Below are 26,241 nucleotides of genomic sequence, written 5' to 3'. Positions count from 1 at the left end.
TGGGAGATGAATGGATAAAGAAGATATGGTGTATGTGTGTGTATATATATATACACACACATATATATATACACACATATATGTGGTATGTGTCTATACATACCACATACACACACATACACACATAATGAATGGAGTATGATGCAGCCATCGGGGGGAAAAAAAAAAAGAAAAAAAGAAATCCTGCCATTTGCAACGGATGGTACTAGAGGGTATAATGCTAAACAAAATAAGTCAGAGAAAGACAATTTTCGTATGATCTCAATGATATGTGGAATTTAAGAAACAAGGCAGAGGACCATAGGGGAAGAGAGGAAAAAATGAAAAAAAGATGAAATCAGAGAGGGAGACAAAGCATAAGAGTCTCTTAATCATAGGAAACAAACTGAGGGTTGCTGGAGAGGACAGGGGTAAAGAGATGGAGTAAATGGGTGATGGACACTGGGGAGGATACATGTTAAAATGAGCAATGGGTATTATATAAGACTGATGAATCACAGACCTGTACCCCTAAAACCAATAATACATAATACCTTAATTAACTAAATTAAAGAAAAAAGATACTGGGAATCCAGACACTTGCATTATTGCCCCAAGTCTCATCTGTACACCTTTTAATTGTCATTTTCTAGGGCTTTAGTTTCTGTATCTGCAATAAAGAGGATTACCTGAGTTAGATGGCCTCTAAAGGTTGTTTATTTTTTTGTTTTTGAACATTGTAATTTATATTTTAAAACAGTTTACAGTTTATGTATCTTTTTGTGGCCTGTATTTCCATTTCTATAATTCTCACAGAGAAATGGGGAGAAAAAAAATTCTCTAACCCAGACATACTACGTTAGATAAATGTTTTTAGAAGGACAGGTACTTGAGGTTCTAAGAAATAGGTCAACTTGGTTATTTGCTGGCAACACAGAGACCTAAACAAGTTTTACTTATAGAGAATGTATTTTGAATCATTTTTTGATGATGGGCCTGTTTACTGCAGAATTTAGTGTTTTACAACTTTAAGTATCATACACATTTTACTTTATTAACATTTTCCCAACATTATCTTTAGTGATTCAAAGTAATTCTCACTTTCCTTTTGTACTTAGTGTATATAATTATAATCTCGCTTTAGCTTTTTAAGTCTGCTCAGTTTTTTGTAATTCATATAATTTAGTTTAACACATCAACTTCTATTTTAGCATCACCAGCTAACCTGAGTCATCTTAACCATTTGTCTTAGTAAAATTATATCCTAAAGCTAAAATCAAAACTATATAGATCATCTGATTAGTTAAGACCGGCTATATATATAAACAATATACTTAATCAGAATAACCTAATAACAAAAATCAAGTTTGACTTATACAGATCACTTCATTTCCAGTTCTAAGTAAGACAACACAAATTTATGTCAAGAAAAGAGAATTAAATAGAACAGCGCAAGTAAGACTTGGGGTTCATGGATTTTTAAAAATAGTCATTTGGAAATATATTATCTTCCTTCATCCCTCACCAGAGCATATTCAATGCTCCTGCCATAATTTATTGTTACTGTAACATGCCAAATATATTTATGTCTTTAGGCCTTGTTAATGCAGGTGTCTTCTCTGCTTGGAATATCCTCCAATTTTTTGTTGTTGTTGCTCATTTAGATTTATTTAACTTACGCTTTTGGGCCCAGCTGAAATGTTATACTGGCCCCTGGGCAGAATAAATCATTATCCCCTCTTGCCTTCCCACAGCACTTTGTCTATCATTTCTTTATAGCTTGACACTTACTTTTCCTTCTATTACAATTATTTATTTTCATATCCAAGTCCATTAGGCTGTATGCTATTCAATGGCAGAGATACATATAATAGGTATATGTGTTTCTCTGACATTTTTCCAAAATCTACCCCAGTAGTACTCAAAATGCCTACTGTGTTTATCCATTAAGGGACAATGAGCTCTCATCTTCCTATTTTGATTCAAGTATTTATGTAAATTTGTTACTTGTAATAATTCTGTGTTTAACTGTTTTATTCACATTAACACATAAATTATGTATTAATGCTTGTCAGATTAAATAGCAATTAAAGAATATAAAACTGGAATGCAAAGATCCTTTTTGCCACAATGGCATACAAAATTCAAAACTTGATATCTGATTTGCTGAGTTGACTCACTTTATTTTTTTTTTTAAGATTTATTTATTTATTTATTTATTTGACAGAGAGAGAGAGAGAAAGAGAGAGATCACAAGTAGGCAGAGAGGCAGGCAGAGAGAGAGAGGAAGGGAAGCAGGCTCCCTGCTGAGCAGAGAGCCCAATGGGGGACTCGATCCCAGGACCCTGAGATCATGACCTGAGCCGAAGGCAGCGGCTAAACCCACTGAACAACCCAAGCACCCCGAGTTGACTCACTTTAAACATGTAAACAATGCACTACCTGTCAAGGTAAATTATATAATACTGTCACTTTGGGAGAACTTTATAAACATAGTATGATAGGTATTCCTCATAAATCTGCTCAACTATTCTATTCTGAAGAGATTATTTTAAATAGAAAAACCTAACTAGTTTTAGATGAATGATTCTTTTTTGAATCTTAGATACTATAAGCACTTAAAACTAGGGTGTCAGTAATATTTTCTATATGCTTAATAAGTGCGAGACTATCCCATATATGAACACAGTATTACTTAAGGAAAATAGTCTCTAAAATATACTGACTGGTAAGAGATTCATATACGTATTTTTAGAAACTGCCGCTTTAATATCTTTCCAGGGAGATTATCTTTTCTCAGAAATAATTTTAAGTATAACATTATAATTTTTTTTTAAAGATTTATTTATTTATTTATTTGACAGAGAGAAATTACAAGTACACTGAGAGGCAGGCAGAGAGAGAGAGAGAGAGAAGGAAGCAGGCTCCCTGCTGAGCAGAGAGCCCGATGTGGGACTCGATCCCAGGACCCTGAGATCATGACCTGAGCCGAAGGCAGCGGCTTAACCCACTGAGCCACCCAGGCGCCCCACTATAACATTGTAATTTTTGCTTCTAAATCTAAAGCTTACGCTTTAAGATTCTGTTATTTGCAACAGACATATAACAAAAGTGCCATCAAGTGTCTTATGGTGTATTTATATAATAGCACCATCTACTCTAGTCAAATGTGCCCAACAAAATTTCAAAATAAGAGGTTCTTTTTCCTCTGTATGCTGAGATTTCCAAGTTTGTGTTCAAATGGATGCAGTCACACCAGCCTGTAATTATACATCCACACAATCCCCACCCTTACGTATCAAATCTCTTGTCCTAATCTGCCCATCTTTCTCCATCACTATTTTTATTTAAAAGAATCTACCCTACTACGCCAGATCCATGATATTTCTGCCAAGAACATAAGGATGAGCTAGAGAATAAAAAAAAAGGTTGAGAAAAATTAATCAGATTCATAAACCTAAAGGGTATGTTTTGTACTGCAAAGTAACATTTCAAAGGATAAGTCAACTGAAATATTTAAGAAAAATATTCAACAGTTCAGAGAGAGTCATTTTAACTACTGTAAATGTGGTCAGACTGAAAAAGAAAAATGCTAAATAGGATTCATAAAAAATTATGGTCAAGTATATCATCTGACTGAAGCTTATTGAGTTATAATACACAAATTCACTCAGTTCAGCAGTACAGGAGCATCTGAATTCCTTTTACCAGTGCAACGTAATTTTGAAATCTTATTTTGTTTTTATTTATTTTTTCCTATTAAGATTTCAATAGTGCCATAAGAACTTTTAAAGCAGAATCTATTTTAGATATTTAGGGTTAATGCCTTCTTAGCTCAAAAAAAAAAAATATTACAAATCAACTCAGCAGTAATTTTTCATTCTATTTTCACTTAGCTAAAAATGACAATCCAAAGCATTTCAACTATCCACTCTGTTTATGATGTGATGTGTGTGTACATTTCAAAGAATAAAAATCTGGAACTAAAGTCATTACAAAAGGGAGAACTGGAAAGTCATACTTATTTAAACTAGAAATATTTTATTATTATTTCTTTAGGTGACAAAAGATGTCTCACTGGATTTGTTTTCCCATCTCTTCTCTATTTTGTTCTTTTATCCCAGTTTTAGTCTCTTCCCTTATATCCTTATGCATCCCAGGCTCTGTGGTTGGTCACTTTATTCTGTCACTCTTAGCCTGTCTTTTACTTTGCATTTATTTAATCCTTCAAACTACCCTCCCTAGACAACTAAGCATTGATGGAGAATAATCACACTGGTTGTACAGATCTGTTCAACAAAACCACAAATTGATTATTTCATCTCTGTTCCCTGACATATTTATCTATCACTGATTTATTTTCCCTCTTTATTAACTTCCATGACCTATCAAAAACTTTTGCCACTTTCCTTAATTATGTGCCCCAACGGCCTAAATTTTCAGCACGTGACATGAACTCACACTTCACAGCAAACTAAGACAATCAGATACAAATGACAACTTCCTGTCCACTCTCACTAAGAAATTACTATCTGAGTCCATATTCTTGGTTCTTTCCTTACAACCTAAAGAAGCAGGTACCCTTCATTTTATCTAAAGCACCCTGTCTTGGATGTTCTTAATACTCTCTCCTCTAGAACTAGGTATTGTCCCATCATTCACCCCTTCTGATATTTTCCAGCTTCTCCTGTTCCATTAGTTTCATCCCATCATCCCTGAAGTCTCTCCTAATCTATTTAAAAAAAAAAAAAAAGAAAGAAAAGAAAAAAAGAGAAACAAAAATTTCCTTGACCCTGCATGCTGCCTTTAGTTTCTGCCTAATTTCTCTCAATCTCTATGAAGAATTTCTGTGAAAATTAATAAAAACTCAGTCAATGACTTAAATGCATTTTTAGTCAATGCAATTAGATTTCTCTTCATCAACATTTTTCTCACTTTTTTTATTTATTTTTTAAAAGATTTTTATTTATTGACAGACAGATCACAAGTAGGCAGAGAGGCAGGCAGAGAGAGAGAGGAGGAAGCAGGCTCCCCATTGAGCAGAGAGCCCGATGCGGGGCTTGATCCCACGACCCTGGGATCATGACCTGAGCCAAAGGCAGAGGCCTTAACCAACTGAGCCACCCAAGTGCCCCAAAGTAGAGGCTTAACCCACTGAGCCACCCAGGTGCCCTTTTCTCACTTTTTGTTAGTCTTCTCCTCTGTACCTTCTTTATCCGCTTCCTCTCATAAACACTTTTTCTGAGGTCCAGTCTCTGTGCTCCTTTCACTCACTCTCTTCTCTCTCAGTTCCTTACGTAAACATTTAACTGCCTATGAAACTTCCAACTCAATGTTCTGGAGATATCTCAGGTCAACTAATCATTTCTTACAATTTTCTCTAATCTAAGTATTTTTATCTCAGTGCACTGACACCAAAATTTACCAAAGTACTCAGTAACTACAGGGTCATTCTAGAATCTACTGTCTTTCTCAAAATTGCTCTGGATCCAAACAATAAGAAATTCTCTTAATTCACCCCTGAATGTCTTTCTTCATTTCGTATGCTCATGACCACTGCTTAATTCAGGCTTCTACCATCTCTCCTGGATTACTGTGATAGCTCCTTCTGGCTATGTCTCCCATCTGATTTCTATGCTTTGGTCCCAAATCCAGGCTCTATATAACTGTTATCATTATGTTACGGACAATAAACCAGATCATAACTTATACTTTCTAGTTTAAAACCCTTCACTGAAAAAACAGAATAAACAAAAAATCCCTTCATTGACTCTTTAGTTACTTTCTAAAACATTTTGCAATCTGACTCCTAACTCTTCAATCTCACTTCCTCCCTCCCTCCAACCTCCTATGCCTGTAATTTAAAATACAAAACAGTAACAATGTTTTAAATTCTTTAAACACATACCCATACAATAGTTTAAGACAATTTTATTTGTGTATTTTGTTCCTCTGCTCAGAACAACTTCCCTTGATGCACACAGCAGATAAATTCTTCTTTAACCTTTAAATGCACCTCTGATGTCACTTTTCCAAAAACCCTTCTTTTGACTACCACTGCACAGTGATCTCCTCCAGGTAGAGGTAATTACTTTCTCCTCTGGGCTATCTCTGTATTCCATGCTTACTCTTCCTATTACTCCATCACAGTCTGTAGTTGACCCTACTAAAAAACTCAGAATGTATCTTTATATAATGGTACCCATGCGTGATTTATGAAGAAATTTACTGTATCTGACACATTACTCATCCTAATATAAAAGCATTTTGAAGAGCAGGGAAAAAGATTGCAGGGGTCCCTGGGTGGCTCAGTTGGTTTTAAGTCTGCCTTCTGCTCAGGTTATGATCCCAGTGTCCTGGGACTGAGCGGTCTCCCTGCTCAGTGGAGAGCCTGCTTCTACCTCTCCCTCTGCAACTCCCTCTGATGCTCTCTCTGCTTGTGGTCTCTATCAAATAAATAAAATCTTAAACAAAAAAAAAAGAAGAAGAAGAAGAAAAGAACTGCAAATTCTGATAGAATGAGCCTGGAACCCTTAATCAGGGAAAGAATAATACTCAAAAGAAAAAAATCACCTTAATGAACAGAAAGAAGAAAAAAAATTCTCTAAAAAAACAGAGGTTAAAAGCGTAGGATCACAGAGTTTTTCTCAGAATACATATGAAATCTTAGCATAGTGCCTGGAACATGGTTCTATGTTCTTAAAAGTGAACTGCTGTTATAATTAACATTATTAAGTAAAATAACTAGACGTGTATAAATGAAAAGTTCTAAGTCATAGGTACTTTTGGTCTTGGTCCTAAGGATTACAGGTTCCATCAAAACTATTTTGAGTTTTTCAAGGAAAATACAGTCATTTAAGAGTGATTTCTTATTATATTACTAAATGTAATAAATAAGAACTACCTATTGTTACTTGGTAAATAACTAATTTATAACGGCCCTTTCCCTACTGGAAATCAATAGATCACAAAGAAATTCTATTGAAAAGACTTACCAATTTATTCCTGCTGAAAGTTCCTTTATCACCACATATTAGAACAGATGCATCAAACGATTAACACAGAAAAATGCAAGCCAACTCTTTCCTCATAGAGTTATAAATTCTAAGATAGTGATAAGAGCTGCCTTACCTTCAGGGGCATCAGCATCACATCTCTTTGGCACGGGGAAGGCTGAATTGTTTTTATGGTCATCATAAGTTATATTGCTCTAAAAGACAAAAATATGGCTAAAATGTAAACATATTAATAAATATTTGGATCAAAAAGTAATCACATTATGAATTTTATACTCTGTTTTCTATTAAACTACATCTAGCTAATATTCTAAAAGGTAAATTTTGCACAAGATTACAATTAGAAGAAAAAGATTTATGGTAAATTTTAACATTAGGGCTTTTTTTTAAACTTTTTTTTTTTTTTTTTTTTTTAAGATTTTATTTATTTATTTGACAGAGAGAAATCACAAGCAGTCGGAGAGGCAGGCAGAGAGGGAAGCAGGCTCCCTGCTGAGCAGAGAGCCCGATGCGGGACTCGATCCCAGGACCCTGAGATCATGACCTGAGCCGAAGGCAGCGGCCTAACCCACTGAGCCACCCAGGCGCCCCAACATTAGGGCTTTTTTGCAACAATCTTTAGATTCTGGACTGAACAACAGAACTTCTTCCCAAAGAAACAGCCTACTTATTTTTCCACTGTGAAACGAGAAAAGGATATCTTTTGTCCATGCAAGTCCATGATCTCACTTCATTGATTCATAGAAAAAAGTTTAATAAGCATGACCTAGTGAACTAGGTGGACACAATAAGGCAAGAAGAGAATAAAAAGATTTAAAAAATGTAAAATAGGATTCAGGTGATTTTCTAGTACTGTGTTTTTCAAACTCAGGTTACTCATGTACATTTATTACAATTTGTGCCTTGTATTTGTTCCACCTACATTATTACTTAGTATTTGTCAATGAACTAATTTTTCAACCATTGGTAATATTATGTATAGTACTGATGGAAACATTGATGTGCTTGTTAAATTTTTGTTACTAATTACATGTTAAACTAAAGAAAGAACAGAGGAATACAGTATAAAAAAAGGGGTGACCTGGACAGAATAAATTAGTAATCAAAGACTCCATTAAAGCAAGGCTCTAACTAGAAACTGAAACACATACTTGATTTCCATTCTTAAGTAGAGGGAGAGGTATTTTAGGAAAAAGAAACAAACGACACAAAGACTGAGTCAGATATGGTCAAAATATTTTAATCTGTCAAAAAAAACCCAAATTAGCTGTCCAGTTACAATCAGGAGCCACAGCTGGTTTCTGAAAAATTAACATAGAGTATATCATGTTGAAAGAAAGCTCAGATACCCACAAATAAAAATTGGGGGGGGGGGTTCTTTTTAATTTACATTCAATTAACATATAGTATATTATTAATTTCAGAGGTAGAATTCAGTGGTTCATCACTTGCATACAACACCCAGTGCTCATTATATCATGTGCCCTCCTTAATGTCCATTACTCATATATCCCAACCCTTCACCCCCCACCCCCTTCCAGCAACCGTTTGTTTCCTATGCTTGAGAGTCTCTTATGGTTTGTCTCCCTCTCTGATTTCATCTTGTTTTATTTTTCCCAGGTTGGTTTCTTTTACTAACCAGAATCATACCATGTGTATTGTTCTTTGATATGCTTGTTGGAGATGTTCTCAGCCTAGCACACTCCTTTTATCCATTATACATTTCACATAAGCAGTACCACTGTTTTGGGATGCTTCGTTCTGCTGTTATAATTATGCCACCTTTTGTGCACAGACTTGAGCACAGGGGCTGAAATTTGAGGGGAAGAGTGCCAGTTTGAGTGCTTGGCAATGTGAAGTGAAGGTATGCTGACTTGGCATTGATCAGGGGGCAGGCTGTGCATGCTGACTCAGGCAGGAGGGCGGCTGGACTGTGAATGTGGGACCCACAGGCTGATGGCATTGTGTATGACAAAGACGTAGCTGGTTTTGCTTCTAACATTTGTTTTTCTGGGAAATAATCTCTTTCTCCTTGTATCCTAAATGAAAGCCTTCCTGGATAGAGTATTCTTGGCTATAGATTTTTTCCTTTCGGCACTTGGAATTTATCATGCTGCTCCCTTCTGGCGGATAAAGTTTCTGCTGAAAACCCCACTCACTGACTGCTGTAAGGGGTTTCTCTTGTATGTATGTCACTGCTTTCCTTTGTAACACTACAAATAAAATATTTTTTAAAGAATCTCCTGTGGGATTCACAGTACTGGTGACCAGACATACTTTGCTCATCAAAACTTTTGGGGAGCCATATTAATAAAACTACTTAAAACAGTATTTTAGAGAAAATACTATGAGTTTTAATAAAGTGCTGCGATAAAGTTAAGTAGCTTAACATCATGGGATCCATTTAAGGAACTATAATAATAAAATTCAGTGCAGTTATTAAAACAAAAACCCTGAATAAAACAAATATAAATATGCTCAAAAATGGGAGTGAAAAACCCATTTTAGTGATATTCAACTTGATCTGATGAGCTATTATCTTATGCCAACCTTCACACATTAAAATTTGGTTTTAAATACCACTCTCTTTAAAATATCAAAATAATGAAGTTAAACATTTTGTACTTACCTCTATTAAGTAATTTTGGCTTCCATACATGACATATTGGGGAGCAAGACTATAAATCATGTAGCTAGTGTGAAGGACAATAAGCAGAAGTATCATGCAAAGAAATAAGAGGGCCTGGGGCCTGGTTCGACCTCTTCTAATTTTATATAGCTAGAAAGAAAAAAAGACAGTAACAGTATTTCAGCAATACGCTTTATTTGTAAGGCACTAAGTTCTGCTTTTGTGTTAGAGGTAATGAATACAGCTCAACCAACCATTTCTTTTTCTTAAATAAATATTAAAAATTCTTAATCATTTCAAATGATTATGAGATTGACAATTTTTTCTCTGCAAAGCTTTTAGTTTTACATTCATGCTTATTTAAAAATCACAGCAAAGCATCTATATTCAAAGGATTCTATAAATGATCCATGAAAAACTCAAGACCTAGAGAATATATAGAGTATTCACCTGGTTTGTTTCCAGGCAAATCTTCTAAACTTATTATGTAATAGCATCTATTAGAAGTTTATAGAGCTAAGAAGAATTATGAACTATCACTAATGCTATCTGAAGATTAGAGGAAGGAGTTTAAACTATTTGTATTACTAATATATTTGTGGTTTTACATATTACTGCACAAGAACAGACATGTCATACATTTATAAATACTCATTTCTATGAAATACTCATGACATCCTCCTATTATACTCTGTATAAGTTCTAGTTTATCACAATTTATATCAATCTGACTACAAACATTTTCATATATATTTACAATAAAGGAAAACTAAAACATGATAACAAATACAATAAGCCAAGGGACTTGCTTCATTTCAATGGCAAGAGCACATTTTTATTTTAGCAACTAAGAAATCACCACCCTTTATTAAAAGATGTTAGTAGAACAGAGAGTAGAAGAACTTCAGTTCTGGATGGGATGACAATAAGAACACCTAAAAATTGACACTTCCCAGTTTCCCTTACATCTAGTCATAACTAACAGTGATAAAATATTAAACACTGAAAGGAAAGAAGTCTGCTGGGGACTTCTGGGAAAGTGTTTTTTTAATGGAGCATGAACAAAATAAATGAAGCTGCAGCAGCCATATTACAGTCATGAGGAAGAAGCCAAGAACAATACAGTGATGTTGGACTTGACATTTTTGAACTAAAAAGCAATGCTAGATTTTTTAAAATTTTCATGGGAAATCTTTTATTAGTTCAGCTTTTATTAGTTAACTGGTTTTTCTTTTACTCCCAGGTGGAAGTAATCTCTAGTCAAATCATCTTCATTTTGAAAAAAAATTTTTTTTTAAAGATTTATTTATGTATTTATTTAAAAGAGAGAGGGAGAGAGAACATGAGCAGGGAGAAGGAACAGAGGGAGAAGGAGAAGCAGACCCCCCTGAGCAGAAGCCTGATGCGGGGCTCAATCCTAGGACCTGGAGATCATGACCTGAGCTGAAGGTAGATGCTTAACTGATTGAGCCACCCAGGTGCCCCTTGAAATTCTTAATTTATCTCAAAATGAGTGTAAGAAGAAAATAATCCTTCTCCAATCATATAGCAATTTTAACTTCTAGTAGAGTAAGGGTAATCTTGAGAGCTACGGTGTATTCATTTATACTTCAATGTGTTTTCATGCAGCCAGACACTGAGGAAAATAATTTGACTTCCAGACCAGGTTTTCTCAACCTTAGCATTATTGACATTTTGGGCTGGATAAGTCTTTGTTATGGATGGCTGCCCTGTACAATCCAGAATGTTTAGGGTTTCTATCCATTAGACACTAGTAGCACCCACTAGTTTTTTGGTTGTTTGTTGTTGTTTTTTACTGTGGAAGGAGCCAAGATGCCCTTCAACAGATGAAAGGATAAAGAAGATGTGGTCCATATATACAATGGACTACTACTCAGCCATCAGAAAGGATGAATAACCACCATTTGCATTGACGTGGATGAAACTGGAGGAGATTATGCTAAGTGAAATAAATCAGGCACCCACTAGTTTCACCGACTGCAAATATCTCCAGCATAGCCAAATGTATGCAAGAAGTAAACCTGCCCATTTAAAAACCACCACTTGGACGAAAAGCACCTTTATGCTAATGTGAAGTGAAAAAGCTAGTGTTTCCTTTTAATATCAAGATATTTACAAATTTATATTATAAATCTAAGTTAACATAGTAATGGAGATTATGTACAAAATTATGAAAACAATATTGTTATACTTACTCTAACCCAAAAGAACCATATGCCAATATTTCGAATTCCCGCCATTGAAGTAAAAATAAAGTACATAATAATAATTGTTATAAGAATATAATCAAGAGGAAACACCTGAAAAAATAAAATTTAATACATAAACAAATAAATACACAAATTTAATACACAAAATACACAGGGGTTTAGAAGTCATATAAAATTAACTGAATCTTCATTATTCATATTTGACAAATGTTTAAAATATCAATCCTGATTTTGATCAGGCTACTATGATAATACAAAAGAAAAGAATCCTCCAAAAAACAATTACTAAACTGTTACTAAATTGCTTAGTACTCATTATCCTAAGGAAAATCCTATAATGAATTAAACTAAAATTATACTTATATATGGAATAAAAGACTCCATTAAAAATTAAAAATAGGCATTGGAAAAGTTCATTAGGTGTTATATCCCATATCAAATTATGTGTAAGAGTTCAGCAATGTATCAATATAATCTTTAAAGTAATATATCAATGTGGAAATTACACATGAATGAAGAGCCAAATCAGCAGAGGGCACAGCCTATATTGCCAAGTATTACTAGTTTGTTAATATAGTAATTTGACAGAATGACAATGTTGGCTGAAGAATAAAATGTTTTTTTTTGTTGTTGTTGTTTACTCACTGTTTGTAGTACAGGCAAAAGCATATTCAGTGGATTACTCAAGTTAGCTCCAAAAATTATAAAACCAGAATCTATTCCAGCTGAATGAAGGGCTTTATCCAAACTAAAACAACAAAAATGATAGTGAATTTACATGTTATACTGGCATATTTTCAATTAACTTAGAAAAAATATCATAAGTTAAGCATGCAGATTCAACAGAGTCAAAGAAAACCACAGGTAACATATTAAACCTCACTTAAATATCTTACAGATACTGCTCAACTGAAATAGAACAAAGAAACACTATTATTGCACCTTTTTAGTCATTCTTTGAGTTAATGCTGTAGAAAACTTCAAGTAAAACAGCTAAAGATGAATAGGCTACTAATGGAATCAAGTATGGAAAATGTACATCATCACAGGATATGTGCTTTGGAAAATATGTGTACTACACTTACTTTGACAGGAAGAGAGAAATTATAAACAGCAATGCAACTAAGATGAAAAATATTCCCCAAATGATCTAAAAATAAAAAAAAATTCATTAAAATATAGTTCTAGAAATTGATATTAAAAGCACAAAACCATTTTGCTCAATATGAGTTGCAAGCATATGACAATGATCTAATGTCTATTTTAATTTAGTATATAATCTTAGATATTTGTCATCTAAATTTTCATTACGAGACTGTTTGAAAACACATACACAAAAGAGACAAAGTATTTAAAAGTCTTAATTAGTAAGTAAACAAATGAGACTCTGCTAGGCCATATAAAAGGTTTATATTCAGTTACAATGAAATATAAACTTCAAAGATAACTGACAACTAAATTAAGACTTATATACATACATACATAAAAAACCAAACCCATGAAACTCATCAAGTTATATAAACCTCTTTTTTTTTTTTTTTTAAAGATTTTATTTATTTATTTGACAGAGAGAGATCACAAGTAGGCAGAGAGGCAGGCAGAGAGAGGAGGAAGCAGGCTCCCTGCCAAGCAGAGAGCCCGATGCGGGACTCGATCCCAGGACCCTGAGATCATGACCTGAGCCGAAGGCAGCGGCTTAACCCACTGAGCCACCCAGGCGCCCGAGTTATATAAACCTCTTATTAAAAAAGGGAACTTGGAACATTTCCCATGGAATTTTTATATAAACACACACACACACACACACACACACACAGAGGTATATACACACACATATATATACATGCACACACAAGCATATAATTTACAGTTTTTGTCAACATGTTTTGTGTGTGTTTGTATGTGTGTGTATATCTATCTATATGTATCTATATCTATCTATCTATCTATATCTTATACCACGGCCCAGAAAAGTCTATATAACTGCTACTATTCCTGAAATAGAAAGTATTAACAGCAATGAAGATACTGTCACCTTAATAATATTTCTGGGAAGAAATGTATTAAGCATTGTAATTGGTAGAATACATTTCCTTCTACCATACGAACTTTACATAAGAGATAGTAAAAAGCAAGTGAAAAATTTTTGAAACTGGGTCTCTAAGGAATAAAAAGGCTGCAATCTATGTTAGTAATAACCTTGGCTCTTTTTTTTACCTGACATCTTCTCTAAGTTCTAGCAACAAGAAGGCTGAAGAATCCACAAAATCAGAAAAAAAAAGAAGATTCTGGTTAAGCACAATTAAGTGTTTTTGGCTTCTCTTTTGGAGAAAGAATTGGAATTGATAGGAATTGATAAAAATAAATGGATAAGATCATGAACGTGAGGGTGATTTTCATCTTATTCAACATAACTGCTAAAGTATACTTTAGAATTCTGCCAGGATAAATGAAACAAAATAGTAACACATCAGCCTCCCCACATATAAAGATGAATTTTGGAATAAATTTTAGACTGTGTTCTAGAATATTCTTCAGTTCTGAAAGAGTGCCTCTGGAACCACCTGGAAAGAAAACTGGTGAGAGCCAAAAATGATACAGTCATTACCGGAAATAGAAAACACCACTTGTATGCATTTGACATACTGGAATTTCATGTGAGAATTCATTTATTTAAAAAAGGTATCACTGCTGGTGTTTCTGGGTAGCTGGCTGTTGAACAGCTAGCTTTTCACTTTGGCTAAGTCATGACCTCTGGGTAATGGGCTTGAGCCCCACAACAGGCTCCCTGCTCAGCATGGAATCTGATTATCACTCTCTTTCCCCCCTCAGCCCCTCCCCCTACTTGTGGTCACATGCTCTCCCTCTCTCTAAAAGAAATAACTAAATCTTAAAAAAAGGTCTCATTGCTAAAGAAGTTTGAAATGACCCCTTTATAGTAACAAAAGTTCATTAGTAGAAGGTATAAAAGAGCCTACACAGTCTTTTCTACTAGATTTGAGCACCTTTATTTGATACCTAGGTGAACCAGAAGACAATATAATTACACTGAGGATCTACAACTGAAATATATTATTTCCTAATAGATTGCTAATAAGAAATAGTTTGTAGCATGAGGGCATATAACTGCCAGATGCCAATTAGTAGTACAAAGACATAACACAGAAATAGCAGAAGTTAAAATTCCCTTTCCTTGATGTCCATTTGGGGGGAAGAAAAAAAAAAAGGAAAAAAAAAAATCCTGGACTATTTTCCCAATCTGTTGGGATGAATGGCCAACAGTTACATTGTTTAATCATAGCTATCCAATAGAAAACAGAATAAATGTAAAAAATATAACTTTTACAAAAACCAAGAAAACAACATACATTTAAATGAGACCCTAAATTAGCACTTCCAGAATCAAGTCAGTGATGACCCCCTTGAACTGACCTAAATATTCCACTCTTAGCTATAATGTCAATTTTGAAATAAAGATTAAGCTATAGAGGTGACATCAGTAAAGAGAGGGTAAGAACATCTGAAAATCCTCTCCTCTCTAAAAGCAACGAAGAAACTGGCATAAATTCTCAGAATCAACTTTTTCAACACTAGGGAAATACCAAAGCCATGCAACAACCCAAGGACATTTACCAAGAAAAATGACTGATTCTCAGTAAGAACACAGAGCATTATGGCATTTTAACTTGTTGTAGTCCCAAACACTTCTCTCTAGAGAATGGTAACCTTGAAAGATAGTCGGTAAAAGCCAGAAGCCTAGCAGCCACCTGAGGAAACAGAAAGAGGATGGAGCTCTTCCAAAGTCTCATTGCCAGAGTATTGTTATTATTTGACCTGCTGGTTAATTCCATGCAAGATCCCACTTGCAAGACCATCTCTTTGACAAGAACTGAAGCTCACACAATACAAAAACCCCTTCTCAGGAGTGTCTGTCAAAAAACTACAGGCAACCAATAACATTATGGCCATAAGAACTGGTAAGTAACAGGCAAAAAATAAACTAACCAAAAAGATGACTTCACTAGTGAATTTTACTAAAGGTTAAGAATTAATATCAATCTTTTACAAACTTTTCCAAAAAAGAAAGGAAGAAAAGGAAGGATGACTTCCTAGCTCAATCTATGATACCACTATTACTCTGATACTAAAACCAGTCAAATACAATCACAAAAAAATGAAAACTATAGACTATTTTTCCTTATAAAATGCTAGAGTCCTGAACAAAATATTAGCAAACCAAATTGGGCAACATGTAAAAAGAATTATGTACATAAACATGTGCAATATATCCAAGGAATGCAGGTTGATTTAACATAAATCAATCAATCTAATACAATGTTTTAACAGAAAAAAGGTCAGAAACCACATGATCTCAACAGGCACAGAAAAAGCACTCGACCAAATGCAACACACTTTCATTTAAAAAAAAAAAGGCACAATAAATTAGAAATACATGGGATAGTCCTCAATCTGTTAAGTGTATCTACAAAACTTATACAGCTAATAGTATATTTAATGGTGACACACTAAAAGCTTTTCCATTAAAAGCAAGGAAAAAGCAAGGATGTTCACTCTTTTTTTTTTTTTTTTAAAGATTTTATTTACTTAGAGAGAGAGAGAGAGAAATAGAGACAGAAAGCACAAGCGGGGAGGAGAGGGAGAAGCAGGCTCCACACTGAACAGGGAGCCCAACTTGGAGCTTGATCCTAGGACCCTGGGATCATGACTTGACAGCTTAACTGACTTCGCAAGCCAGGTGCCCCAAGGATGATAAATCTTGCCACTTCTTGCCATATATATATATATAGAGAGAGAGAGACCCCCTCTCTCTCTCTCTCTATATATATATATATATACCTCTGCAGATGACATTTTATAGACATAAAATCCTAAGAATATTACAATAAAACGATCGGAACAAATAAATTAATTCAACAAGACCGCAAGATAAAAGATCAACATACAAAAATTAACTGTATTCTGTATGCTAGCAGTGTACTGTCTGAAATGAAAATATACAAAAACCCTCCCACACATATGGAACAATAAGGCTAGCCTGAATAAAACAAAGAAGATTTAATGGAGATAAGAAACATGAGAAGTTGGGAAAAGGTCTATTACTAAAAGGGGACAGAAAAGAAAGACACCCTTAAAAAAACTTGCATTTAAAATTAGGTACAAAGGTTGGCTAGAATTTTAAAAAATTGAATAAGCCTCATTACTAACCCCTAAGTCTTCAGTTCCACTTCTCAGTGGTAACTACCATTAATTCTTACAAATCCTAAAAAAAAATTCTTACAAATCCTGCCCAAAAGGTGTATGCTGAGGAGTGTGTGTGTTTCAAAAGAGTATCTACCACACACATTATCTGCAACCTGAACATTAGTTTCAATTAAAATACAACACACATCCTGTAGACTACTTTAAGCCTTTAAGAAATGATTTCATTTTATATAAAACACATATAACTTGATTTTAATGGCTATAGATACAATACTTCCAAGTATGGAGGTAAATAGTTCATTAAGCCAATCTCCTATTGATGGACACTAGTTATTTTTACATGTGTTTATTAGAACCAAAGGTGCCAACAAACAAAAAGTGATTCTTAAACACTTAATAGACTTTTATAACATTTTTGAGTTTACAGAAAAATTGAGGTAACAGTACTGAAGTTCTTATAAACCTCTCCCATATAGTTTTTCCTATTAACATTCTGCATTCGTGTGGTATATTTGTTACAACTCATAATACTGACACATTAACTAAAGTTCATAGTTTACATTAAAATTCAATTTTTGAAAAAAAAAACAATTTTTATGTTATAAAGTTCTATGGGGTTTGCCAAATGCATAACCTCCTGTATCTACCATTACAGTATCACACCAAATAGCTTCACTGGCTTAAAATCTCCTGTTTCACCTATCCATCTTATTTTACCTCACTTTAACCCCTGACAACCAGTGATCTTTTCTCTGTCTTTACAGTTTTGCCTTTTCCAGAACAGAGCTAGAATCATAAATTATGTAGTGTTCATACACTGCCTCCTTATATATATATGCATAGTAGAATAGAATGAAGGAATATATATGTTCCTTCATTCTTTTGTGTGGTTTGATGAGCCATTTCTTCTTCTTTACTGAGTAATATTCCATTGTATGAAAGTACCATAATTTGTCCATTTACCATGAAGGATATCTTGGTTGCTTCAAAGTTTTGGTAATTATGAATAAAGCAACTACAAACATTCATGCTCAGATTTTTGTGCAGACATAACTTTTCAACACAGCTGGATAAACACCTAGGAGCATATCTGCTGGATTGTATGAAAAGACCAAGTTTATTTAGTTTTATAAGAAACTGCCAGTGGTGTCTGGTGGTGCAGTCAGTTAAGTGACTAACTCTTGATTTCAGATTGGGTTGTGATCTTAGGGCTGTGGGATAGAGCCCTGCATCACAATTTGTGATCACCCCCAAGTCCACCTGGGATTCTCCCTCTCCTTCTGCCCTTCCTGCTTGCATGCTCTCTCTCAAATAAATGTCTTAAAAAAAAAAAAAAAAAACTGCCAAACTGTGTTCCAAGATGGCAGTACAACTTTGCATTCCCATTAGCAACAAATGAGTTCCTGTTGTTCTACATCTTTGCCAGCATTTGGTTTTGTCAGATAATTTTTTAGTGTGAAATTTTTCACTGGTTTAATCTGCAATTCCTTAAAGTATATGATGTTAAGTATCTTTTTATATGCTTATTTTCCATTTGCATATCTTCTTTCGGGATGGGTGTGTCAACTTGGGCCCAGTTTTAAAAAATTATATATTTTTTTCAGTGTTACAAGATTCACTGTTTATGCAGCCCACCCAGTGCTCCCCCTTAATTAACAAAACATAAAATAACATAACATAAAATATGTGCCCTACTTAATACCCACCACCAGGCTCACCCTTTTTTAAAAAATTGGGTAATTTCTTATCATTGAGTTTTAGGAGTATTTTGTATATTTTGGATTGAGGCCCTTTATCAGATATGCATTCTGCAAATATTTTCTCTCAGTCTGTGACCTTTTTATTCTCTTAACAGTGTCCTTCACAGAGCAGAAGTTTTTAATTTTAGTGAAGTAAAGTTATCAAGTTTTTCCTTCATGGATCAGGCTTTAGTGACGTATTCAAAAACTAAGGTAAGCTAGATTTTCTTCTACATTACTTCCTATAAGTTTTATAGTTTTTTTTTTTAATATATTGGGTCCATAATTCACTTTGAGTTAAGTTTTGTGAAAGGTATAAGGTCTATGTCTTGATTCACTTTTTTTTTTTAATAAATGCCAAATTTTTTCAGCACCACTTGTTGAAAAGACTATCCTTTCTTAATGAATTGTCTTTGCTTCTTTATCAAAGATCAGTTGACTACAGCATGGGTCTATTTCTGGGCTCTCTATTCTGTTGCACTGGTCTATACGTCTCTTCTTCCACCAATACTATGCTGTCTTGATTACTGTAGCTTTATAGGAAGTCTTGAAGTTGAATGGTATCAGTCCTCTGACTTTGTCCTTAAGTATTGTGCAGGCTATTCTGGGTCTTTTTTCCTCCCCATCTATTTTAGAATCAATTTGTCAATATCCACAAAATACCTTGCTGGGGTTTTCATTGGAATTGTACTAAATTTACAGATCAAGTTGGGAAAAACTGACCTCTTAAAAAATGTTGTTTTAGAAACATAAATATATAGAAAAGAAACCAATTTTTTCCTGTGTATTAATCAGATAAAAATCATGTTATTTTTGTTAAAGCACAGTAAAAAGGTAAAATGTTATAATCTATGAAGAATACCAAGTAAGACATTACTTTTGTCAGAGTAAAAATACTGTTAATGCTACTAACTTTACATACGGTATTACCTAAACCAATGATGGATCAACTGGCTAGAAAATTCTCCATTACCTGCAAAGAAAATTTAAGTTCCTCTATGTCATGAAAGCATTACCATTCCCCCAAATCTCTTCCCTTCCCCTTTAACATTAAGTTTTAAAAACCCTGTGTTCTTTTCATTTAAATCAGTAGTTCTAAACTGGACAAATCCCCCTTCAAAGGACATTTGACAATGTTTACAGAAAGCCTGTCATGATTTAGGGGGAGGGAAGGTTACAATAAGCAGATAAGAATGAGGCTAAGGAATGCTATTAAACACCCTACAATGCACAGGACAGTACTCAGCCTCTCCAACAAAGCACTATTGGGCCGCAAATGTCAAAGATGCTGAGATGGGGAAAGTCTGATTTAAACTGAACCCTGTATGGTATTATAAAGGAGCATGAATAAGCTATTGTTTTAGCAAAAATAAACTTATCATTCTCTTCAAATTATTTTAAGATGCTTATTAGCTTAAAATAAATTTCTTATCCTAGAATTTGGTATCATCTGACAATGTGAAACAAAACTTCCAAGCAATATAAAAGAAATAATATAGGTGAGCTGTTTTTCTTTTTTTTTATTTAAGACACACCTCTTATCAGATTTCATAGGTTAATTTCCCATATCCATAAATAACTTTTGTATATCCAGGAATATGATCAAAAACAGAAGAAAGGTGCCACACATCTAGAAATTCAAACAAAAGTTAAAGGATAAAATTAAAGTAATTTCTATTGTATTTTATTATTGATGTTACCTTAAGTAAAATACCATGTACTTTTTCCTTTTTTGCCAAAAGCAATAGCTGGTATCAAGAATGTTTTAAAAAAAAATTGTAGTTTTCTAACTCTTTAATAAGAATGAGGTTAGGAAAGAGAAGCATTCCTTCTTTAAAATTGCTTAGAATCTTGTTAACTGAAGAGTGGTCATGGACCAGTAGAATCAGTATCACCTGGGACTTGTTGGAAATACATACTTTTGGGGCCTAATTCAGGTGGACTACATCACAACCTGTATTTTAACAAGATTCCTGAGGAATACTTACATTAAAATTGAGAAGCTGTGCCTTAAAAAAGTCATTTAGAATGTTAGATGACTACATTAAAAAGATACCAAGTAAACCCAGGTTAAAAGTTTGAAAAGAGAATTTTGGAATGGAGAACTGGATTGAAATTTTAACCCAAACTGAACTTTCTTCTCTCCAGAGGCTATTGGACATCATACGTCAAGTATTACATAGCACCATCTGACATTATATGTTAAGTATTACATAGCCAGTGGCCATGGGTCTCAGTCCCCTAACTCTAGAGACCAAATCAATTAGTCTTCAAGACTTTCCTCATGGGTAGAAGGTAAGAACATACAATTTCCACTATCAAATTTAATATAGTTTGTAAGTTATAGTTCTAAGAAGTTTTATAGGTTGCAAATGTTCTACAAAATTTTTTTAAAAGTTATAAAATCAGTAATATTCAGCTCTGGCTATAAATTATTATATTACAAATAAAATATTTGCAACATATTGCATGGAACACTGGGTGTTACATGTAAACAATGAATCCTGGAACACATTAAAAACTAGTATGTACTGTATGGTGACTAACATAATATAAATAAATAAATAAATAAATAAATTTTTAAAAAGAAAATTATTACTATTGCAAAGATCCTCATGGTGATTTGTCAATGTAGTACCAGCTTATGATACTTGGTCATGGTTACAATTTTCCTTATATTAGAAGCAATTTCTTCAGTTCAATACTATTCTGATGGAAGAGACTTTCAAATGGAAGTGGTAAGGATAATGCCAAAAACTGGGGGTAAGGAAGTAGGGGAAATCTAGTAAGAGTTAAGACTTTAATGCTTTATTTTAGTATAATTTCAGATATATGGAGAAAACTGCAAAAATTGCACAAAGAATTTCGATATACCTTCCAACCAGATTCAAAAAATCATAACATTTACTTTGCTTTATCATTCTCCATCTATCTGGCTGAACTATTATTTTTGAGAATGAGTTGCAGAAATATACTTTAATACCTATTCTCTAAAAGCAAATTCTTTCACATTATCATATTTCAATTGTCAAAATCAAGAAATAATACTGATAGAATGCTATTATCTAATCTATAGACCTTATTCAAATGTCAATTGTTCCACAAAAAAAAAGCTGCTTTTTTTTTTCCTGGATCAAAATAAATTCAGCATTATACATTGCTTTTGTTTAGCATTTCTGTTTAGCATCCTTTAATTTGGACCAGTTCCTAAAAAGCTTTTATTTTCATGACCTTTAGATTTTGAGGAGTAGAAGGCAGTTAGCTGTGTTGTCCTTCAGCGTGGGTTGCCTATTTCCTCACACTTAATTCAGCTCATGTATTTTTAGCAAAAATGACAGAAGAACAATCATACCTATTGCCTCATTACTGATGAGTTTAACTTGGATCACATGGTTAAGATAGTTCTCGTCATATTTCTCCACTGTAAAACGACTACTGTCCTCTTTGTAAAATTAGTAAGTCTTGTAGAGATATAGTCTGAGATTATGGGAATATCCTATTTTCTCCAAACTCTCACCTTCTAATTTTAGTATTCATTTATGTCTCTTCCAAGAAGCAGTATGTGGTGTTTACCAAATACTGATTTTCTGCTACTCATTCTACATTTATTAGGATTCCATAGCAGGGAAGAGCTTCCCTTTCTCCATTTACTCATTTAATAAATATCAATATATTCATATATTTTGATACTTAAATGGTCCCAGAGTTAGGAAGTGGGAGCCCCTTTAAGCTAGTTCCTTTTATCATACCCCAGCTACTCCTCAGAACATCCTCTCCTTCTGACAAAAGCAGGTGTGGGCTTATAGATTTTCCTAGCACCTGTCTCAGTACCATTTCTCCAATCAGCCCTGTCTTCTTTCAATGCAGTTAGTGTTTTATCTATTTATTAAATTAATAATGTTTTATTATTAATTAAAACATACACATAGAAATTATATTAACTGATCTGCTTTTCCTCTCTGATTATTTTCTGCTTTTATGTTGGGTTTTTTTCTTTGTGTTTTCTTTTGGTTTACTTTGCTCACCTTTTGTGCTTGGAATTTAGTGTGGATGTTTTTATCCTTTTATTTTTATGAATAAGTGTGTTTATGGCTTTGAATTTCCTGATCACTATTTCCTAAACACTGTTTCAAATGTATCCCATAGATTCTAATATGATGTTTCCATCATTCATTTTTGAAATTTTGCAATTTGTTTTTCTCCTTTCCTTTCACCCAAGAGTTGCTGAATATAAGGTTAATTTCCAAGTGAAAAGTGCCTTAGCTTATTGATTTTGTTGTAATTTCTAGTTTTAATGCTGCACTGCAATCAGGGAAGAGTTGTTTGTAATACATCTACTCTGTAGAATTCACTGACAGCTTCTTCATGACACAATATATGATCAATTTAGTGAATATTCCATGTGCACTTGGAGAGAAGGTACAGTTGCTGTTATTGGGATGTGAAGTTCAAAAGTTATGATACACCTTATTGATTAAATTTAGGTCTTCTATAATCTTACTCAATTTTGTGCACCTCAAATATCTTCCCGAGTATGGTGTTATGTTATTCTCATACTGTTAACATATTTCAATCTATGTCTCCTTGATCTCTCATACTTCTTGCTTTGTAAGATTGGCTACTGTGTTCTTTGGAACGTAACTATTTTATCTTCCTTGCAACTTGTGAATTTTCATATTAACAGGTATATTAGTTTTCTATTGCTACACTGACAAACTACTACAAATTTAGTGGCTTAAAACAGCAACTACTTATTATTCTGTAGGTCAGAAATACATGCACAGCACAGTACTGCTGGTTCTTTGCTTAAGGTCGCATAATACCAAGTTGTCAACAGAGCTGTATTCCTTTCTACAGACTCTGGGGAAGAATCACTTCATGCTCTTTGAGATTGTTCACAGAATTCAGTTCCTTGAGGTGACAAGGCCAGTAGTCTTTGCTGGCTATCAATGGGGAGCCTCCCAATTCCTTAAGCTGCTGGAATTCCGTTTCACACTGCCCCCCCTTCATTTTCAAATTAGTAATGGCAAGTCAAATCTTTCACACATTTTTAACTATCTCTCTAACTCTAGCAAAAAAAAAGTTCTATGATTTTTAAAGCTCATGTTATTAGACTGGGCTCACTCAGATAATCCAGGATAACCTCAGTGAAGTCTGTAACCATAAATGCATCTGCACAGTCCCCTTCGCCACTTCATGTAACATTCTAAGGATTCCACGGATTAGTGAATGGAACTCACTGGGGAGAGAAGAAGGGATTCTGACTACCACATATCTTTTGTTGGATTTAACGTCTTTAAGCTTGAAATTCTACTTTATCTGACACCAAGATCACTATATGTTTTCTTACTATTTCCACAAGCCTCACATATCTTTCAATACACATTTTTAGCCTTTGTCAATCTGTTTTAGGTGTCTCCTTTAAACGGCATATAGTTCTATCTTGCTTTCTGAGGAAAATTAAAATTTTTCTTTTAATAGTGAGTTAGTTCCATTCATATTTATTGATATGCCTGAAACATTAATCTCAACAGTCTTACTGTCTGAGAACTGTGTGTATATTTCTTGTTTCTTACTTAATGTGTGTTCTTCACTTTTTTAGTTCCTTTTTGTCAAGAAGATTTATACTTTTGTTTAGGTGTACTTCAATTTTCTTATTTAGCCCTTTGGTATAGAGTTGTTTAGTTTTTATGTATCCAATTTCCACCTAACTCCCCACACAATAATCTATAAGAAATCCTATTTCTCTTTTTCCTTTCTTAATTGAATGATTTGTTTAATCATAATAATGTTTATACAGTCTCATCCTTGCCTACATCTTTTCTTCACAGATCTGCAATATTAAATATTCACCTTTATTTCTTTTGCTGATGTTTTTCCTCTCACTTCTTTGGTTGGTTAGAACTTGGCAATTAGTGGCTTTCTCAAGAGCACATGAGTACAGAATTCTCTGAGTTTTAAATGTTTAAAAACTGTTTTTCTAGAAGATAGTTTGACTATATATAAACTTCTGGCTTCATACTTTTTCACTGAAACTTTTTTTTAAGTTTCTCTCATTCTTGCCTTGCTTTATCATGTTTTTTGAGGAGTCTGATTCTAACTATGTTGCCCTTGTAAAGTCAGTTGATTTTTTTACTTGGAAATCTTGAGGGCTCTTCGTTAATTTTAAAGTCAGTGTTACTAGAAAAATGCACATAAAATTTTCCCAGGTTCAAGGTGGCTATTTCAATATGGAGATCTATGTATGTCTATTTTTAAGTGGGTTTTTGAAATATGGCTTTAAATATTAGCTCCACTAATTTGTTTTGTTTTGCTACTACATGGACACCAATTAAACATGTAGTTTCTCTTTCTCTTGCATTTCAACGCTTTTTGATCCTTTTTATTTCACCTTGTTTTCTTTCTCTTGGTTGTTACATACCCTTATTCAGTGCCACTTACTAAATTTATTTGCTTCTATTCTCCTTTGGACACCCTATAATTTTTGTTCATTTCTGAAATTAACTGTGTTTTCCTCCCTTTTTTTTTTTTCAGACAGTCTGACTCTTCATTTCTCCCTGGTTTTTGGCCATTTGTTTTTTGTTTCTATTTTTTAAATAGTGGTAAAAGATACATAACATAAAATTTAGATCTTAACCTTTTTTTAAGGTTAGTTTAGTAGTGTTAAATACATTCACATGTTTGTGCAATCAATCCCCAAGAATTCTATCTTGCAAAACTGAAACTCTGCATCAATTCAATAACTCTCCATGTCTCTCTCCCCAGCTCCCGGCAGCCATCATTCCTTCAGTTTCTGAATTTGACCACTCTAGATACCTCACATAACTGGAATCATACAACATTTATTATTTTTTTTATGTGTGTGACTAGTTTATTTAACTTTTATGGAATTTCAGATCACTCTTATTATGCTCAACCTCCAAATCTCTTCTATCTCTCATGCAATTTTCCCCAAATCATCTTTTGTTTAAACACAAAGTTTTACAGTAAGAGCTGGAGAAAACACTTGCTGGATTTGGGGGTTTTTGTTTTGTTTTTACTTATAAGTACAGTTGATTCTCATTTGCAGATCTGAATCTGCAAACCCATCTACTCATTAAAATTTATTTATAAACTTAAAATTAATACTTGCGGCACTTGTGGTCTTCTGGGATATGTGCAAAGTAATAAAAAATCTAAGTCACCTGATATGCAAGTTCCCAACTTGCACAAGAAGGCAACACTTTATTTCAGCTCACATACTGTAAACAAGTATCCCTTCTCTATTTAGTGTTACATTCTTTATATTTTTGTGCTTTTGTGTTGGTACTTTTGGTCTTTCAAACAGCCCCCATGTACAGTGATGAAGTGCTATCTAGTGTTACTAAGACTAAGATGGCTATGATTACTGAGAAAGTACATGTGTTAGGTAAGCCTTGTTCAGG

At 33.8% G+C, this 26,241-nt stretch overlaps 1 protein-coding gene across 1 annotated transcript in view; it reads right to left on the bottom strand.

The window, feature by feature from the left end:
- The window catches only part of LMBRD1 (LMBR1 domain containing 1), a 133,050-nt gene that overhangs the window by 22,832 nt on the left and 83,977 nt on the right, over nt 1-26,241 (bottom strand). The window contains exons 10-14 of the mRNA XM_004769293.3: nt 12,941-13,005; nt 12,501-12,603; nt 11,841-11,945; nt 9,625-9,774; nt 7,111-7,189 (exon numbers count right to left, since the gene is read on the bottom strand). Of these exons, the coding sequence (XP_004769350.1) occupies nt 7,111-7,189; nt 9,625-9,774; nt 11,841-11,945; nt 12,501-12,603; nt 12,941-13,005 (502 nt within the window). The remainder of the gene's footprint in view (nt 1-7,110; nt 7,190-9,624; nt 9,775-11,840; nt 11,946-12,500; nt 12,604-12,940; nt 13,006-26,241) is intronic.

Source organism: Mustela putorius, unplaced genomic scaffold, assembly GCF_011764305.1.
Source record: "Mustela putorius furo isolate JIRA1106 unplaced genomic scaffold, ASM1176430v1.1 tig00003927_pilon_pilon_pilon, whole genome shotgun sequence".
Classification (NCBI taxonomy): Eukaryota; Metazoa; Chordata; class Mammalia; order Carnivora; family Mustelidae; genus Mustela; species Mustela putorius.
This window is presented reverse-complemented; position numbering and strand designations above follow the sequence as displayed.